The 16,489-nt window shown below is 41.7% G+C and overlaps 2 protein-coding genes across 7 annotated transcripts in view; one reads left to right on the top strand and one right to left on the bottom strand.

Moving 5' to 3' along the window:
- LOC137353553 (RNA-binding protein 25-like) overlaps window positions 1-1,383 on the bottom strand; it is a gene marked incomplete at its 3' end in the record, with an annotated part of 5,270 nt that extends 3,887 nt beyond the window's left edge. The window contains exon 1 of the mRNA XM_068019923.1: window positions 1,321-1,383. Within this exon, the coding sequence (XP_067876024.1) occupies window positions 1,321-1,383 (63 nt within the window). The remainder of the gene's footprint in view (window positions 1-1,320) is intronic.
- snx17 (sorting nexin 17) overlaps window positions 1-16,489 on the top strand; it is a 112,833-nt gene that overhangs the window by 70,951 nt on the left and 25,393 nt on the right. For 5 of the 6 annotated variants that reach the window (XR_010972049.1, XM_068026048.1, XM_068026046.1 and 2 more), the window contains exons 10-13: window positions 1,961-2,164; window positions 4,195-4,317; window positions 13,077-13,154; window positions 14,620-14,694. Coding sequence is in view for 5 of the 6 variants with exons in the window: in XM_068026048.1 (XP_067882149.1) it covers window positions 1,961-2,164; window positions 4,195-4,317; window positions 13,077-13,154; window positions 14,620-14,694 (480 nt within the window). In the remaining variant the exon portion in view is untranslated. The remainder of the gene's footprint in view (window positions 1-1,960; window positions 2,165-4,194; window positions 4,318-13,076; window positions 13,155-14,619; window positions 14,695-16,489) is intronic. The other variant, XM_068026045.1, reaches the window with a different exon arrangement.

The raw sequence follows: 16,489 nt of genomic DNA on the forward strand, positions 1-16,489 counted from the left end.
GTGGTGTTCGTTCCACAGGGATCCGTGCTGGGACCACTGTTGTTTGTGATATACATAAATGATTTGGAGGAAAGTATAGGTGGTCTGATTAGTAAGTTTGCAGACGACACTAAGATTGGTGGAGTAGCAGATAGTGAAGGGGACTGTCAGAGAATACAGCAGAATATCGATAGATTGGAGAGTTGGGCAGAGAAATGGCAGATGGAGTTCAATCAGGGTAAATGCGAGGTGATGCATTTTGGAAGATCCAATTCAAGAGTGAACTATACAGTAAATGGAAAAGTCCTGGGGAAAATTGATGTACAGAGAGATTTGGGTGTTCAGGTCCACTGTTCCCTGAAGGTGGCAACGCAGGTCGATAGAGTGGTCAAGAAGGCATACGGCATGCTTTCCTTCATCGGACGGGGTATTGAGTACAAGAGTTGGCAGGTCATGTTACAGTTGTATAGGACTTTGGTTCGGCCACATTTGGAATACTGCGTACAGTTCTGGTCGCCACATTATCAAAAGGATGTGGATGCTTTGGAGAGGGTGCAGAGGAGGTTCACCAGGATGTTGCCTGGTATGGAGGGCGCTAGCTATGAAGAGAGGTTGAGTAGATTAGGATTATTTTCATTAGAAAGGCGGAGGTTGAGGGGGGACCTGATTGAGGTGTACAAAATCATGAGAGGTATAGACAGGGTGGATAGCAAGAAGCTTTTTCCCAGAGTGGGGGATTCAAATACTAGGGGTCACGAGTTCAAAGTGAGGGGGGAAAAGTTTAGGGGGGATATGCGTGGAAAGTTCTTTACGCAGAGGGTGGTGGGTGCCTGGAACGCATTGCCAGCGGATGTGGTAGATGCGAACACGATAGCGTCTTATAAGATGTATCTAGACAGATACATGAATGGGCAGGAAGCAAAGAGATACAGACCCTTAGAAAATAGGCGACATGTTTAGGTAGAGGATCTGGATCGGCGCAGGCTTGGAGGGCCGAAGGGCCTGTTCCTGTGCTGTAATTTTCTTTGTTCTTGACCCATGCTCTGAAATTCCACTCCTGAACCAAATTACCCCTCTATTCTCCTTTCCCACCCTCCTTTGACCAAGTTTTTGATCACATCTCCAATTTGTGTCCTTTGGCTCAGTATTAACTTTTTTGATTATGCCTCTGATTAAGCTCTTTCGAAAACATTTCCCTTGACCGGCCCAGCTCTAATTTTAATGTTGTTTCCCCTTTTTCTGGACTGTTCCACCAGAGGAAATATATTCTCTCTATCTACTCTATCAAATCCTTTGGTCATCTTAAGTATCTCAATTAGATCACTCCTTAATCTTCTATACTCGAGAATAGAAGACTGGTCTATGCAACCTCTCTTCATAAACCCTGTTTAGTCCTAGTATCATTCTGGTGAATCTGCACTTATCTCCTCCAAAACCAATATATCCTTCCTGGGGAATGCAGTACTCCCAGAGGCAGTCTAACCAGAGCTTTATACAACTGTAGCATAACTTCCACTTCTTGGCCTTCATCTCAAGGGAGCTGGAATACAAATATTTCAGTAGCCTTTTATTTTTTTTTTAATCCGTCTCCTTTTTCCAGTGTCAACCAATACCTAAAAACATAATCAGGTCATTTATTTCATTGCTGTTTGTGGGACCTTGCTGCAGACACATTGGCTGCCATGGTTTCCACATTAGCACAGTGACTACACTTCAAAAGTACTTCATCGGCTATAGAGTGCTTCGGAAAATTCAGGGGTCATGAAAGGCACGATGCAAGTTCTATATTTTTGTAAATGTAAAAATGAATATTTCACCATGTTGTAGACTATCCTGCTTTCCTGATTTAAGAAAGTAAGGTTCCATCTGTTTGTTTATATGTATTTTTTGTAATGTGCATCATTTTGTCTTCCATATTAATAAAGGATTTTGTCGCCCTTGAAGGCCCAGTTTTGAAGATGTAAATTGTGTTTCTGTGCAGTTCATCAACCTGGCCCAAACGCTAAAGTATTATGGATATATCAAGTTTGACGCTTGCATCACTGATTTTCCGGAGAAAGGTTGTCATGTAATAGTCAGCGCTGGTAATAATGAACTGAATTTTCATGTCAAATTGCCCAACGACCAAATCAAAGAAGGTTGTTTCAAGGTCACACGCATGAGATGCTGGCGTGTTACTTCCTCAGTAAGTATTACAGGAAGGTTTTTAAACATTTTACTGACCAATTATTTGCAAACACGTTGCAGGAAATTTTGCACTTATTTGAAAGATTGTTAAAATTAAACGCTGGACTCTTCTCAAACACTTCAATTTAAATTGCTTGAAATTCATTGTTTCTTTTGTGCTTTCAAATATTCTAGGACAATTTACAGATCCTGTGTAACCCAAGAAACATTACAGTTTTATTGAAATAATGTCTAGACTACTGATTTTCTTAAGTAACTTTCAAAATAATCTTGACACCTTGACTCAATGGTACCACAATCACCTCATTTATGAGAAAATTTTGGGTTCAAGCTCCATTCCAGTATCTTGAGAACATAATCTAGACACATTTGAATGCCGTATCGAGGGAGTTCTGCACTGTTGGAGCTGTCGTCCTTTGGACGAGGCATTAAACTTGGGCTCCATCAGCCTTTATGCATTATTCGAAGAAGAGCGGGGGAATGTTCCCAGTGTCCTGACCAACATCTATCCCTCGATCGGCATCAATGATGCTGATTATCCCAGCTTTTGGTGACATGTCTATTCCTTCAGGTACCTTTATTGGATGCAGTGTTCTAATATAGTTTAAGTGAAGTAGTTATAGTTCTGGATTAGTGACCTAGAAGTTGAGTTCAAATCCTGGCATAACAAATTTAGTAATCTGCAAACAGTTGGAAAATCTACCATGAAAACTTTTGGATTATGGTAAAACTCCAGCTGGCTTACTGATGTCCTTCGGGGAAGAAAGCTGCTACTCCGACCTTTCTGACAACCTATGTGGTTGACTTGATGCCCTCTGAAGCGGTCCAGCAAGCCACTCGTTTTGTACAAATGCTACATTCAAGAAAGCAACCCACTCTACTTGGGGCGACAGGTGGTGGTACTAAATAAGGTATTTCCAGCGTTTTCCACATCCTGAATAGTAAAAGTAATTCCCTGAAGTACCAGCCTGGCTCACATATCGGACTACTAAGTCTGCTATGCACTTGTTTCCAATGCTAGGTATGTCCTTCTGAAGCCACCATGACCCTCAGATAAATATTGGTTTTTGTTTTCCCTCTCCCCTCTTACCCCACTCCCAAGGAAAATGGTTACTAGTTAGTTACTAGCTGATAAGTGAGAGTTTCAGGCCTCATGATTTAACAGCTGATACCAGTATCCTCCTTACAAGCAGCATGGTGAGCAGCAACACTTCAAAACTGAGTGCAGTCCCTCCATTTACAACATAGATGCACATCATTATCCTATCGAGTAGTTTTAAATGTACATTTCTGTGCTGCTGCTTCACCGAGCAGGTGCATTGGAGCCACTTGCATGGTTACCACATTCCAAACCAATTTGTGCAGGGTTTCTGTCCAGACTATTTGCGGTTGTCACACTTTTCTTGAAGTATTATTCCCTTGCTTAAAATGATGAGCACTTTCCTAGTACTATTGTTCTAAGCTAGTCCATACATCTGAGCCCTACTTCAGTGCATCTTTGGTACTGTGGTCTATTTCCCTGATGGCAGGTGATTTGAATAAGGAATGCTGGTGGATGGGTTCTTACAGTTATAGTCATCCCCATTCTTGAAATGCATTCACCTTCAAGGTAAAGGCAAATGAAACCCGACCTGAGCCTGACAGAACCACATCCAACCTGAGCCAGACCCGGCCCAAGTCCTTTGACTTCTTCCCAACCACCAGAATATAGTCGACTTTATTGAAGAGGTTGTGCTCTACCTTGGATGGAATTGCTCACTGCAGACTGGTGTGGAGTCCAAATGCACGTTTCCCACCTTGACGTCCTGGCTGTCACTGTGTCTGACCTGAGCCCGAATGCCGGACCCGGAAGAGCGGCCCGATCTGACCCAAACTTAAATAAGAGCTGCTTATATTTAAAAACTGTCATGTTCGGATTACTGTGAACCAAATTGCTAACGGGAACTATAAATTTCGATGCTTTATAATCTGTTTTAGTCACCTCGGACTCTTGCATTTTTTTAATCGTAATTATTATTTAAATGTTAGCAGGTTCCACTGATGAATGGTACAGCAAATAGCCCAGGAAAGACCGAGACCAAATTGGAATTGGCTTTTGAGTATTTGATGAGCAAAGACCGACTCCAATGGGTGACCATTTCTAGCCCCCAGGTAAGGCACATGATTTGATTTTTTTTTTTAAACAATAAAATGTTCTACTTCTGGTGTCCCAGTAAGAAAAGTGGGCGAGCTGCTTGTTTCGTCACTGCTTAAATGATTGAATCATAGAACTCCTGTGATATACATGTCCTTGTACTCAGCTGGATTGCTGTGTAGGATGATTTTGCTTCAGTGAATCTACCCTGCACGTGCAACAGTGATTGCATTTGGGCTGTTTTTAAGTGAAGTGTAATTGTGTGGCAGAGCAACAATAAGCTTAAGGAGAGTATTTTTAAAATGTGTGTGTAAATCTTAGAGAAGCAAATTACTCCAAGAGAAAAAAGTAATCAATTTGGGAATGATATTTACAAGCAGCTACTGTTCTTTGATTCAGCTACTGTTACTTGGATTTGACTATTTATAGAAATGATCTTAAAGGGCTGGGCCAACTTGACAGTTAAATATCATAACCGTGCTCCAAATTGACTATCAGCAATGCAGTGGGAAATTTTGTCAGTATAATTTTTGAATAAATCATTTGTTTAGGAATATTGTCAGTTTGTTTTTTTTAAATTGAAGGTGGCTTCAGGGCTAGTACTTCCCTGATGGACTTTTCTCTTTGTAACACTATCCATGGCCATCCTTTTCCCTCAGTATCATCTCCTGCACTGTTTAGGATTCTGTACCCCTAATAATGGATACATTTTAGCTCAGTCGACAAGCTCAAGCTACAAGTCTAAAACTCTTATGTACAAAGCACATTCCCAATCCTGCTTTTTATGGGTTTTTACTGTGCTCTTGGTTGGACACTGGTCTCATTTTAATTTCTGGACTGGTAGTCTTCTGCTAATTGGATTTGCCTGTGTGAGAATCTAAATTGGGAAACACCGCTATCACTCAGTATATGGCTACTGCTAACACATTTTCTTGGATGTTACCCAAATCACCAATTAACAAGGTTGCTATAGGTACAAGATGTTTGTAAACCATATCGTTTGAGTATAAGCCAAAAAAAAAATGGCAGGTTTATCTACTAGTGTTACAAGAGATTAGCTTTTTTATTTATAATATAGATGGGGAGTACTTCCTGTGTTGTAAATCTACCAGATGTGTTCAAGCTTCACCAGAAGACCTAGCTGTTCTTTCCTTATCCTTTGGAAAAGAGACAAGGTTTCATTTCATAGTACAGTTGAGATTTGAAGCTCTGCTGCAAGGAATGGACAGAATTTCATCTCATCGTATCGTTCTGTGATGGAGCCTTAGTCTCCAAATTTCCCCCAGATCCTCATTAGGAATTTCATCAGTGAATTTTTCATTTACTTGGGGTTTTTTTTAAGATTCATTCATGAAATGTGGGCGTTGCTGGCCAGGCCAGCTTTTATTGCCCATCCCAAATTGCCCTTGAGAAGGTGGTGGTGAGCTGTCGCCTTGAGCCACTGCAGTCCATGTGGGGTAGGTACACCCACAGTGCTGTTAGGAAGGAAGTTCCAGGATTTTGACCCAGCGACAGTGAAGGTTCCGGTGTCTAGATCGATGCTGGGTGGTCCAACTGGTTTCATTCCTTTTTATTGACTTTGTAGTGGTTAGATACAACTGAGTGGCTTGCTAGGCCATTTCAGAGGGCATGTAAGAGTTAACCACATTGCTGTGGGTCTGGAGTCACATGTAGGCCAGACCAGGTAAGGACCGCAGATTTCCTTCCCTAAAGGACATTAGTGAACCAGATGGGTTTTTACAACAATCGACAATGGTTTCATGGCCATCATTTGACTAGCTTCTTAATTCCAGATTTATTAATTGAATTCAAATTCCACCTTCTGCTGTTGCGGGATTCGAACCCATGTCCTCAGAGCAATACCCTCAGTCTCTGGGTTACTAGTCCAGTGACAATACCACGACACCACCGCCTCCCTGTGCTGTCTTCTAATGCTCTGTACAGATGGAAGATGGTTAGGAGTCTTTGTAGTTGATACTGTTATCAAATAAACTGTAAAATCTGTAATGGACAGCATCTACTACATAAAGGCTGTTATGCATAACGACACTAAGTATTGTACTTAAAATGGAAATGGAAAGGAGCATATTAATATAAAAGCCAAGTGTTGCAAATACTGGAAATCTGAAATAAAAACAAAGTGCTGGAAATGCACAGCGGGTCTGGCAGCATCTGTGGAGAGAAACAGAGTTAACATTTCAGGTTGGTGACCTTCCATCAGAACCCAATGAAAGGTCACAGACCTGAGACGTTAACTGTTTTTCTTTCCACAGATGCTGCAGACATGCTATGTATTTCCAGCACTTTATGTTTTTATTTATGAAAGGAGCATATCGTTATGTTGTGAACTTTCAAAGTGGTAGGTTTTCCTATAAAGCCCTGAAATAAAGTCAAAGCTTTGTGCAAACTCCATCTCAGGTAAAATTCACATTCCACTGAAACTACAGGCTGTACGTGTCCAACGTGTTTATTTCCTTTCAAATAGCTTGGTTAGCTGAGATATGTCTACTCATATTGTTATGAATGGGTGAGGAAGGGGTCACCACTTTCCTGGTTTGGCCATAACAGGGTTTAACTTTTGAAACAGTTTTTAGCTTCACCTCTGAGTCCTTGCTCACTGCTCTCTAATTGTAATTGTAAATGAGCCAACCAGACATGTTTTCTTGGGTTTAAACAAGAAAGATGTAAGTTTATTAGCCTTAACACTCTAACTCAGTTAAAATTACTTTTAAAAAAAAACGCAACGGAACCACGCTAGCATGCATACGTGATAAACACACAAATGTATACAGAGGGAGAAAGAATAAAGGGGGGGGGGGGGCGCGGTTTGCATTAGTAAATGGAATTCAGTTACTGTCTTTAGTTTGGATGTAAAGTCCTTGATTGGAGTTAAGTCTTGGAGTTCTTGTTGGGGCCCAGCGCACACTTTCCAATTTGTTTCGCTGGTACCAGAAGAACAAAGAACAGTACAGCACAGGAACAGGCCATTCGGCCCTCCAAGCCTGCGCCCATCTTGATGCCTGTCTAAACTAAAACCTTCTGCACTTCCGGGGTCCGTATCCCTCTATTCCCATCCTATTCATGTATTTGTCAAGATGCCTGTTAAACGTCACTATCGTACCTGCTTCCACTGCCTCCCCCAGCAGCAAGTTCCAGGCACTCACCACCCTCTGTGTAAAAAAAAAAAAAAAAACTTGCCTCTCACATCCCCTCTAAACTTTGCCCCTCGCACCTTAAACCTATGTCCCCTAGTAACTGACTCTTCCACCCTGGGAAAAAGCTTCTGACTGTCCACTCTGTCCATTCCACTCATAACTTTGTAAACCTCTATCATGTCACCCCTCCACCTCTGTCGTTCCAGTGAAAACAATCCCAGTTTATCGAACCTCTCCTCATAGCTAATGCCCTCCAAACCAGGCAACATCCTGGTAAACCTCTTCTGTACCCTCTCCAAAGCCTCCACATCCTTCTGGTAGTGTGGCGACCAGAATTGCACGCAATATTCCAAGTGTGGCCTAACTAAGGTTCTGTACAGCTGCAGCATGACTTGCCAATTTTTATACTCTATGCCCCGACCGATGAAGGCAAGCATTGTGTATGCCTTCTTGACTACCTTATCCACCAATGATCTGTGGACCTGTACGCCCAGATCTCTCTGCCTGTCAATACTTCTAAGGGTTCTGCCATTTACTATATACTTCCCACGTGTATTAGACCTTCCAAAATGCATTACCTCACATTTGTCCGGATTAAACTCCATCTGCCATTTCTCCGCCCAAGTATCCAACCGATCTGTATCCTGACAATCCTCATCACTATCCGCAACTCCACCAACCTTTGTGTCGTCCGCAAACTTACGAATCAGACCAGCTACATTTTCCTCCAAATCATTTATATATACTACAAACAGCAAAGAACCCAGCACTGATCCCTGTGGGACACCACTAGTCACATCCCTCCATTCAGAAAAGCACCCTTCCACTGCTACTCTGTCTTCTATGACTGAGCCAGTTCTGTATCCATCTTGCCAGCTCACCTCTGATCCCGTGTGACTTCACCTTTTATACCAGTCTGCCATGAGGGACCTTGTCAAAGGCTTTACTGAAGTCCATGTAGACAACATCCACTGCTCTTCCTTCATCAATCATCTTCGTCACTTCCTCAAAAAACTTGATCAAGTTAGTGAGACACAACCTCCCCTTCACAAAACCATGCATGCCTCTCGCTAGCTCAGAAGGCTGAAAAGGTCCTCTGTCATGAGGCTTAAGCTGCTTTCGTGGGTCCTTGGAACTTTTCTGGAGAGAGAGACTGGGAGAGAGCATTGCTTTCTTCTTTAAGTTCAATTGCAGTCTGCCTCAAACCATTCTGTGAGGCACAATTCAAACCGCTCCTAGGTTGGCCAGCAGGTTAGTCATGTGACCAGCTCTTTGTTTGAAACAGCATCGTCTGCGAGTTTTGTTGATTTTTAAAGTTCTCCGGTTACACTCGGGGCAGGGGAGTGGAGTGCTGGCTCTCGATGTCTTTTGATCATCACTATTGACAAAAACAATCTCGCTAATTGAATCAGGGAGCACTCCCATTGTCTCTCTTTGCAACTGTCTCTCAGAATGCAAATATGCAGTCATATTTTCAGCCATTCAGCTCTGGTACCTGGATGCTTTCTAACCTCATTCATTCTTTGCACTTCAATATCCATGCTTGACCTGCCAACACCAGTCCCATTGTTGTGTGGTCTGATCCAACTGTATTTACAAGTTCAGAATAAGGTTTCTGAATCAGGGGTCCGTGAGAGTGTTTTGAGGGGATCTGCCAAAATACTCTGCACCATACCTGCAAACTGCCACATTTCCCATCCAAACAGCAATTAGTCTTCCACTTCCTATGCCACCACTGATAGCAAATCCAACTGTTCACCAGATGTTTTTTGTTGTCTTTCAGCCACTGTCTCCTTTTTCTCAGCCATGCATGTATAGTGTTAAATGCAGCAGCGCTGCTGATGTTTGTCTACTTTGAGAGCCTGTATGCACTGAACAGTAGCATGTTAGTGGTGCTGGAGCTGTAGCACTTGAAGGAACAGATAAGAACATACTATAAGAAATGGGAGTAGGCGTACGGCTGCTCGAGCACGCTCTGCCATTCAATAAGATCATGGTTGATCTGATCATGGCCTCAACTCCACTTTCCTGCCTATTCCCCATAGCCCTTGACTGGGCTGTGGTTCAAATATATCTGTTAATCGCAGCCTTGAATATATTCAGTGACTCAGCATCCACTGGTCTCCGGCGTAGAGAATTACAAAGATTCATGGCCCTGAGAGGAAGTTCCTCTTTAAATAGGTGACCCCTTATTCTGAAACCATGCCCCCGTGTTCTAGGTTCCCCAACACGGGGAAACGCCCTCTCGGCAGCTAACCTGTTAGGCCTCTCAGAATCTTGCATGTTTCGATAAAATCACCTCTTGTCCCTTCTAAACTCCAATAAGTAAAGGTCCAGTCTGCTCAATCTTTCCTCAAGACTTTTTTCGCTCTTTTCCCACTCGCTTTTTTCCCCCTCCCTCTCTCTGGCACCTAATAAATTATGACTTTGAGAATTATGAAATATCTCCATGTTTGCCACTGCTTACCTGCCTTTTATTTGCCTTTTATTCTATTTTCCCAGTATGCTTTAGTTAACTCAGTTTTCATACCTTTGTAATTACAATGCTCCTCAGAGCCCCATATCCAGCGCTTTGATCTGCAGGCAGTTGGGCCACATTCACAGCAGGAAATGAGCAGTTGGAAAGGATTTGGGGCAGTGATGGGCGTCATGTTTATCACAAGGAGTGAGGGATTGCAGTCCTTCTCAATACAATAAGCAGTGTTTAATCGTCAGTAAGTGGCAAGTTTAAGCCAACATGGGTGACTCACTCCTAATGCATGAGTTTCACGTCATGCGTTCATCATTTTATAGCTTTATCCCCCTTTCACAATGCAGATGTTGCTTTTTTTAAATTTTCATCTGTAAATTTCCGCTGTATAACCTTTCTTGGGAAGGGGGGTGATTTATTGTGCTTTTAAGATCCCACATACAAGCAGATGTACACAAGCAAGCAAAATACTGTGGATGCTGGAAATGTGAAATTTAAAAACACAGAAGGTTGGAAAACATTCAGCAGGTGAAGAGAGAAAGAGTTCATGTTTCATATTGGTGACCAGTTCTGATATAATGTCAGCCTGAAACATATATGCGCTCTCTTTCGCCGCCAGCAACAAGTTTCACGTTAATTAAACCAAAAATAATAATTATATGTTTAATTGTTTAGCTAAATTTTATACAGGATAAATACTTATCAGTGCAGGTCCATGGAAGGTGGGGGTGGGGGTTGCCCCGGAAGCAAAAAGGTTGAGAACTCCTAGTCTACAATATTCTCAAGTATATCTAGGTACCTTATGTGTCATGGTTCGTGTGAAGTAAATCGGGGGGAAAAAATTGCTGGAGCCATACTTAACATATTACGTGCAACAAACTTCACACATCACTCATACTGTAAACTTGTATGGCCACTACAGTTAAGATTTTTGACAACTATTGAACACTAGTAGAATTTTTTTCTGTTTAGTGATTACAGCTGACTAAAGAAGCCTTTAGGGTGTCCAAGGGAGGTGGTAAATGTTGGCTAGATGATATTTTGTTCTCTCATTTCCTCTCCATGTCTCCTAGATCTGTCATACTACTAGCAACAGTAAATCATTAATATTACAAGCATTATTAATCAAAGATTATCATAACGTTTAATCCATTCACTTCAATTCCACATAAATAAATTGGCTGAAGCTTTATCTTCAATATCTGTTAATGATATGCCTAAAATTTAGCATGCCTTTGAACATTATCCAATCTAAAGTACGTTAACAGGTACACAAACCAAGCCACTCACTACAAAGATACAGTGTAATAGTGAGTGGTGTAGTTAACGTCTCACAGCCAAAGTCTTTAAAGACTTTCAAACACAGAAATCCATGAACTAAATTGCTAATGCCTCTGAAAGCATAGTTAATGCAGCGGTAAAGTTAAGCACTGGGAAATTCCCAAAGTACTCAGGTAGGTACTAGCTAACTAGTTTAAAACATTTCAAACATTGTGAGATTTAAGTATATTGCAGTATCTCCGCATTAACTAGATCTTGCTTCTTAATACTTAAACTCAATATTTCGATAATTTCATTGAATTTATTACAGCACAGAAGGAGGCTATTTGGCCCTTCGTGTCTGTGCCAGCTCTCGGCAGGAGTAACTTAGGTAGTTTCACTCCAGCCCTTTTCCCATAGTCCTGCAATCTTTTTGTCTTCAAAAGGGAATTGGATGAGCACCTGAAGCCACAATTGAATCTGTGTCCACCATGCTGGCAGGCGGTGCATTCTAGATTGTAACCAGTCGCTGCGTTTTTTTTTTCAAAAAATGTTTTTCCTCATGTCGCTTTTTTGCCAGTCACTTTAAATCAGTGTCCTGTGGATCTCGACCCTTCTGCCAGTGGGAATAGTTTCTGTCTACTCTGTCTGGACCCCTTATTTTTAACACCTCTATCAAATCTCTTATGAAGTTAGGTAGATAACTTATCAGCAATGAATCTAACTGTAAAAGTAAACAGCTTTAACAGGGCTATCTCTTGGTGGCAGTAACAAATGTACAGATTGAATTATGGTAGAGTTTGGTGGTCTGCATTCGTCTGGGGCATCTCTGAGGTTAACTGCATTGTTATCCATCTTTGTCATTATATTCCATCTGTCTATCCTTGTATGCAACTGTCCAACTTTGCAAGTATGTTATCTCTGTAATTTTTTTTTCATTTTCAGAGACTTGAACTGTTATCTAACAATGTGGTAACCTTTAAATGTTTAGCTGTATCAAAATAAACTTTTAGACATGCCTTCTTAAAATTCTTATTCATTCCTTCGACTTCCTGAAGTCTTCAATATCCTTTTTTCTAAAACCTTACCCAAATTTCCAAATCATTTCTAGTGAGGGTGTCAAAAACACAACCTCTTACATAATTTCTTGGAATTGTGGCCATATTCCACCTGCTTTATTGTTTGACTAAGATGAACAATTTTAACACCTGAATTGACTCTTAAGCAATATTTGCAGTTTAATTACAAAGGCTAGAGCTTGAGTAAGATGCTCAAGCTCCTTTTTTTTCAGCCTTAAAACATGGCCTTTCTTGGTGACACTCCCAGATATTCCTTATCTGGCCAGACAGGGCCCATTTATTAAGCAGCCTTAACAGATCTGTATCTTCCAAGAACCAGCCGTTAACTGGAAACAGTTGATAATTCTGGGAGTCTTTTGTTAATCTTACTTCACAGTGTTGGGTCAGCCTTTTAGTTTTCCCAGAATTAGTGTATTAAAAGACCATTTTTCCTATATTCTGCACCATCTTAGAGGCAAATGAACTTCATGCAGGCCTCTGCTGGTGCTGATCTGGATGTACCACTGGGTGCAGGAGCAGTCAGAGCCACTTGTTCATCAGAATTTTCTCACTTTCAGCCCCTGCCGAATGCCATCAACTCCCACACTGTTTGACGTAACATGACTGAGCTCAGGAATCTGAAGTGGTGGCATTAAATTGCAGGTCATGGCACTGCACATTAATGCTCCAGTGTTGTCTTAAATGTCATAGAATTCTTTGTAGCCATATGCTAAATCTAGTTTTTATGCCATATCTACTATTTGCATTAATACAATAGAAATTTAATATACTGCTGAGACTGGAATTTGTTCTGACAGATTTTCTTTTCTTAGGCAATAATGATGAGTATTTCTTTGCAAGCAATGGTGGATGAGCTAATGGTGAAGAAATCAGGTGGCAATATAAAGAAGGTGAATTAAATTTTTATTTTTAAATTTGTTAGGCAAGAGACTTTTATAAATTTTAAGCAATACCTATCCTGCACTCTAAGGGCTGGATCTTGTTCTCCCAGCGGCAGTGGGGTGCGGGGGCTGGAGAATCGAAGTGGCAGTGGTCACCACGGAACCCAACGCCAGGATTATAGGTTCCAATTCTCCCGGCGGCAGGATAGGCCAACAATGGGCTCCCCACCCAGAGGAAAGATGAGGTTTCTTCCTGCCGCCGCTGGGATCTTAGTGGGGGAGGGGGGAGATGGGTGCCTTGGAAAAGCGCCCTCCCTGCGGGCTTGTTGGGTGGGGGGGGGTGGGGGTGCGAGTTGTCCCCCCTTCCATGGACGATTTGTGGCTCCCGGAGTAGCCCACCATAAACCAATTCACCTCCCCGGGACCTTCCAGACTGGTCACTGGGACCCCGCCTCACCTACATGTGTTCCAGGGTTCCAGCGCTGGGCCTGGGTCCGAGTACCGGCAGTGGCCACCAGTGACGCTGTCGTCCCTCTGATTGGCAGCCTTGGGGGCGGGATCCCCATCCTGATTATGTCTTTAAAGGGACAGGGATTGCCTCCTAAACTTTCACCCCAAAAGACAAGCGGAGGTTTGCTCCGGGGTGCTGAAAGAAAATGCAGAGGCGGGGTTTATCCCGACCTTTTGGCCTGATGCTGGGAACCCTGCCTCCTGCATGAAATCCAACCCTAAGTGTGGGATGTTGTGATCCATGCATTGGTGGAAAAAGTGCAAGACATTTATTTTTGTCCCTTGAGACAGATTTGAATATTATGGTAGTAATCTGCATCAGCACCAACAACTTATATTTATATAGTGTCTTTAACTTGGGAAAAACCTCTCAGGAGCATTATCAGAAATAAATTGATCCTAGTACAACGTGGCATAATACTTTAAAACCCACATGCTTCACTAATGCATCAAAGCTCAGTGAAGTCTGAGTTTTTTTGATTCATTCTTGGGATATGGACATTGTTGGCAATTTATTACCCATCCCTAGTTCACCTGAAGAAACCACAGCTGTTCATATGGTGAAAGTGCTCTCACAATGTTGTTGTATAGAGTTTTGGGATTTGGCCTAGCATTGATGAAGGAATGGTGAAATGGCCAAAATAGAACAGTGTGAGACTTGGAGGTGATGGTATTCCCATGCACCTGCTGCACTTGTTCTTTTAGGGATGGAAGTTGTGTGTTTAGGAGGTGCAGCCAAAGAATGATGAGTCAATCAGTGCATCCTGGAGATGGGTATAGCAGTGGTAGAGGAGTTAGATGTTTAAGCTGGTAGATGAGATGCCAATCTAGTCAATAGCTTTGTCCTGGATGTCGAGCTTATTGCGTGTTGCAGCTCCACCCATCCAGACAAGTGGACAATGTTCCTTCAGACTGAACAGGAATTTACATTTATGAAATGTTATCTTTTTTCTTCAATCTGTAGATGCTGAAGAAGCGCATGAATGGTTCACTGCGTCGGTCAGAAAGCCAGCAAGCTGTGAAATCCCCTCCACTCCTGGTTAGAACATTTACCTTACAGTTTTGTTTCCTAATTGAATAAGGAGAGCAGGATGTAGAATCGGTTTGGGTGGAGACGAAGAATAGTAGGGGAAAGAAGTCACTAGTAGGAGTGGTCTACAGGCCCCGAAACAGTAACCACAATGTAAGATGAAGTATACAAGAAGAAATATTGAGTGCTTGTGATAAAGGGATGTCAATAATCATGGGCGATTTTAATCTACATATTGTTATGACCGCTCAGGACAAAGCCCCCAATCAAAATATGATTCTGATTGCAGTGAGAGCAACCCACTGTCAATTCAGTCCCATCGCTCCACAGGTCGCATCATAGAGCTTTAAGCTTTCTAAATCAAAGCAGCAGCTGAATTGAAACCATCTAGTAACCCCCGAATGAAGCGAACCAAACCGGGTATCTTTAGATATCAACAAATTAACTATCAACTAATTTTAAAAAGAAACTAAGATCTTATACACTACTAAAATTAAACCAATATCTAATGACCTTGTACCTTCTTTAAAAAAACTAACTCCCGCATACGCATACATATAGTCAAACTAACAGTTGTTTGGTTTTTAATTGGCTGCCCAAAAAAAAGAAAAAAACAATCAAGTCTTTGCAGATTACGCTTCTGACAAACAGTCTTCTAATTCAACACGGCCCAAGTTCACTTGCAATCTTCCAAGGTCCGATGAGAAAAGGACCCTTCCAGAGATAGGGGTTCAACAGTTCAGTTCAACAGTTGCAGTGTTACACACTTTTTTTCCCAGCAATGGACACAGCTGATCAATAATTTGTTGTGAAAGAATAAAAACCTTTTTTTTCTTTAAGGAATTAATCTGGTTTGAAGCTTTTTCGGATTTTGAGAAAAAACTACCCAGGGTCTAGTTTGACGGGGAGAGCTCCTATTTCCTTCATGTGCTGGATCAGTCCATCAACTGTGTGTGTCTGCTAGCCAGTTTCAAAGTCAAAATGGATACATTGAAACCCTGTTCTCCCTCTCTATATGGTTGTTGCCTGGCAACCAGAATGCATTTTCACTCACTGACTCCAGAGCTTGCTGCCTTAAAGAAGTACTGATCTTTTACAGTCTTAAAAGCGCACTGCAATAATTCCCGTGGAGCAAAAAAAAAGATCATGGCAATATAAACTGGAAAACTCAGATTGTCAATAGTAGCGTGGATGAGGAGTTCATAAGAATGCTTTTGCAATAGTTTCTTAGAGCAGCACATTCTGGAACCAACCAGACAGAAGGTTATATTAAGTTCTGATGAAGGGTCACTGACCTGAAACGTTAACTCCACTTCTCTCTCCACAGATGCTGCCAAACCTGCTGAGTATTTCCAGCATTTCTTGTTTTTATTTCAGATTTCCAGCATCTGCAGTATTTTGATTTTATTTTAGGTTATATTAGACTTGGTTTTGTGTAATGTGACGGGATTAATTTATGACCTCAGAGTAAAGGCACCTCTAGGTAGCAGAACCACAGTATGATTGAATTTTACATGCAGTTTGAAAGAGAGAAAAGGAGAAGGTCTAAGAGTAGTATTTTAAACTCAAATAGGGGCAGCTGTGTGGGCACGAAAGCTGGGTTACTAGGTTAGGAGATCAATAGAGAAGCAGTGGCAGACATTTAAGGGGATATTTCAGAATACTCAGAATAAGTATATTCCTATTATAAAGAACATTTGTGGTTAACCAAAGAAGTTAAGGAAAGCATCAAACTTGAGGAAAAAGCATATAATTGCCCAAAGATGAGTGGCAGGTCAGATGATAGGTCAAAATAGAAAGAACG

This window comes from Heterodontus francisci, chromosome 3 (assembly GCF_036365525.1).
Source record: "Heterodontus francisci isolate sHetFra1 chromosome 3, sHetFra1.hap1, whole genome shotgun sequence".
NCBI classification, from domain to species: Eukaryota; Metazoa; Chordata; class Chondrichthyes; order Heterodontiformes; family Heterodontidae; genus Heterodontus; species Heterodontus francisci.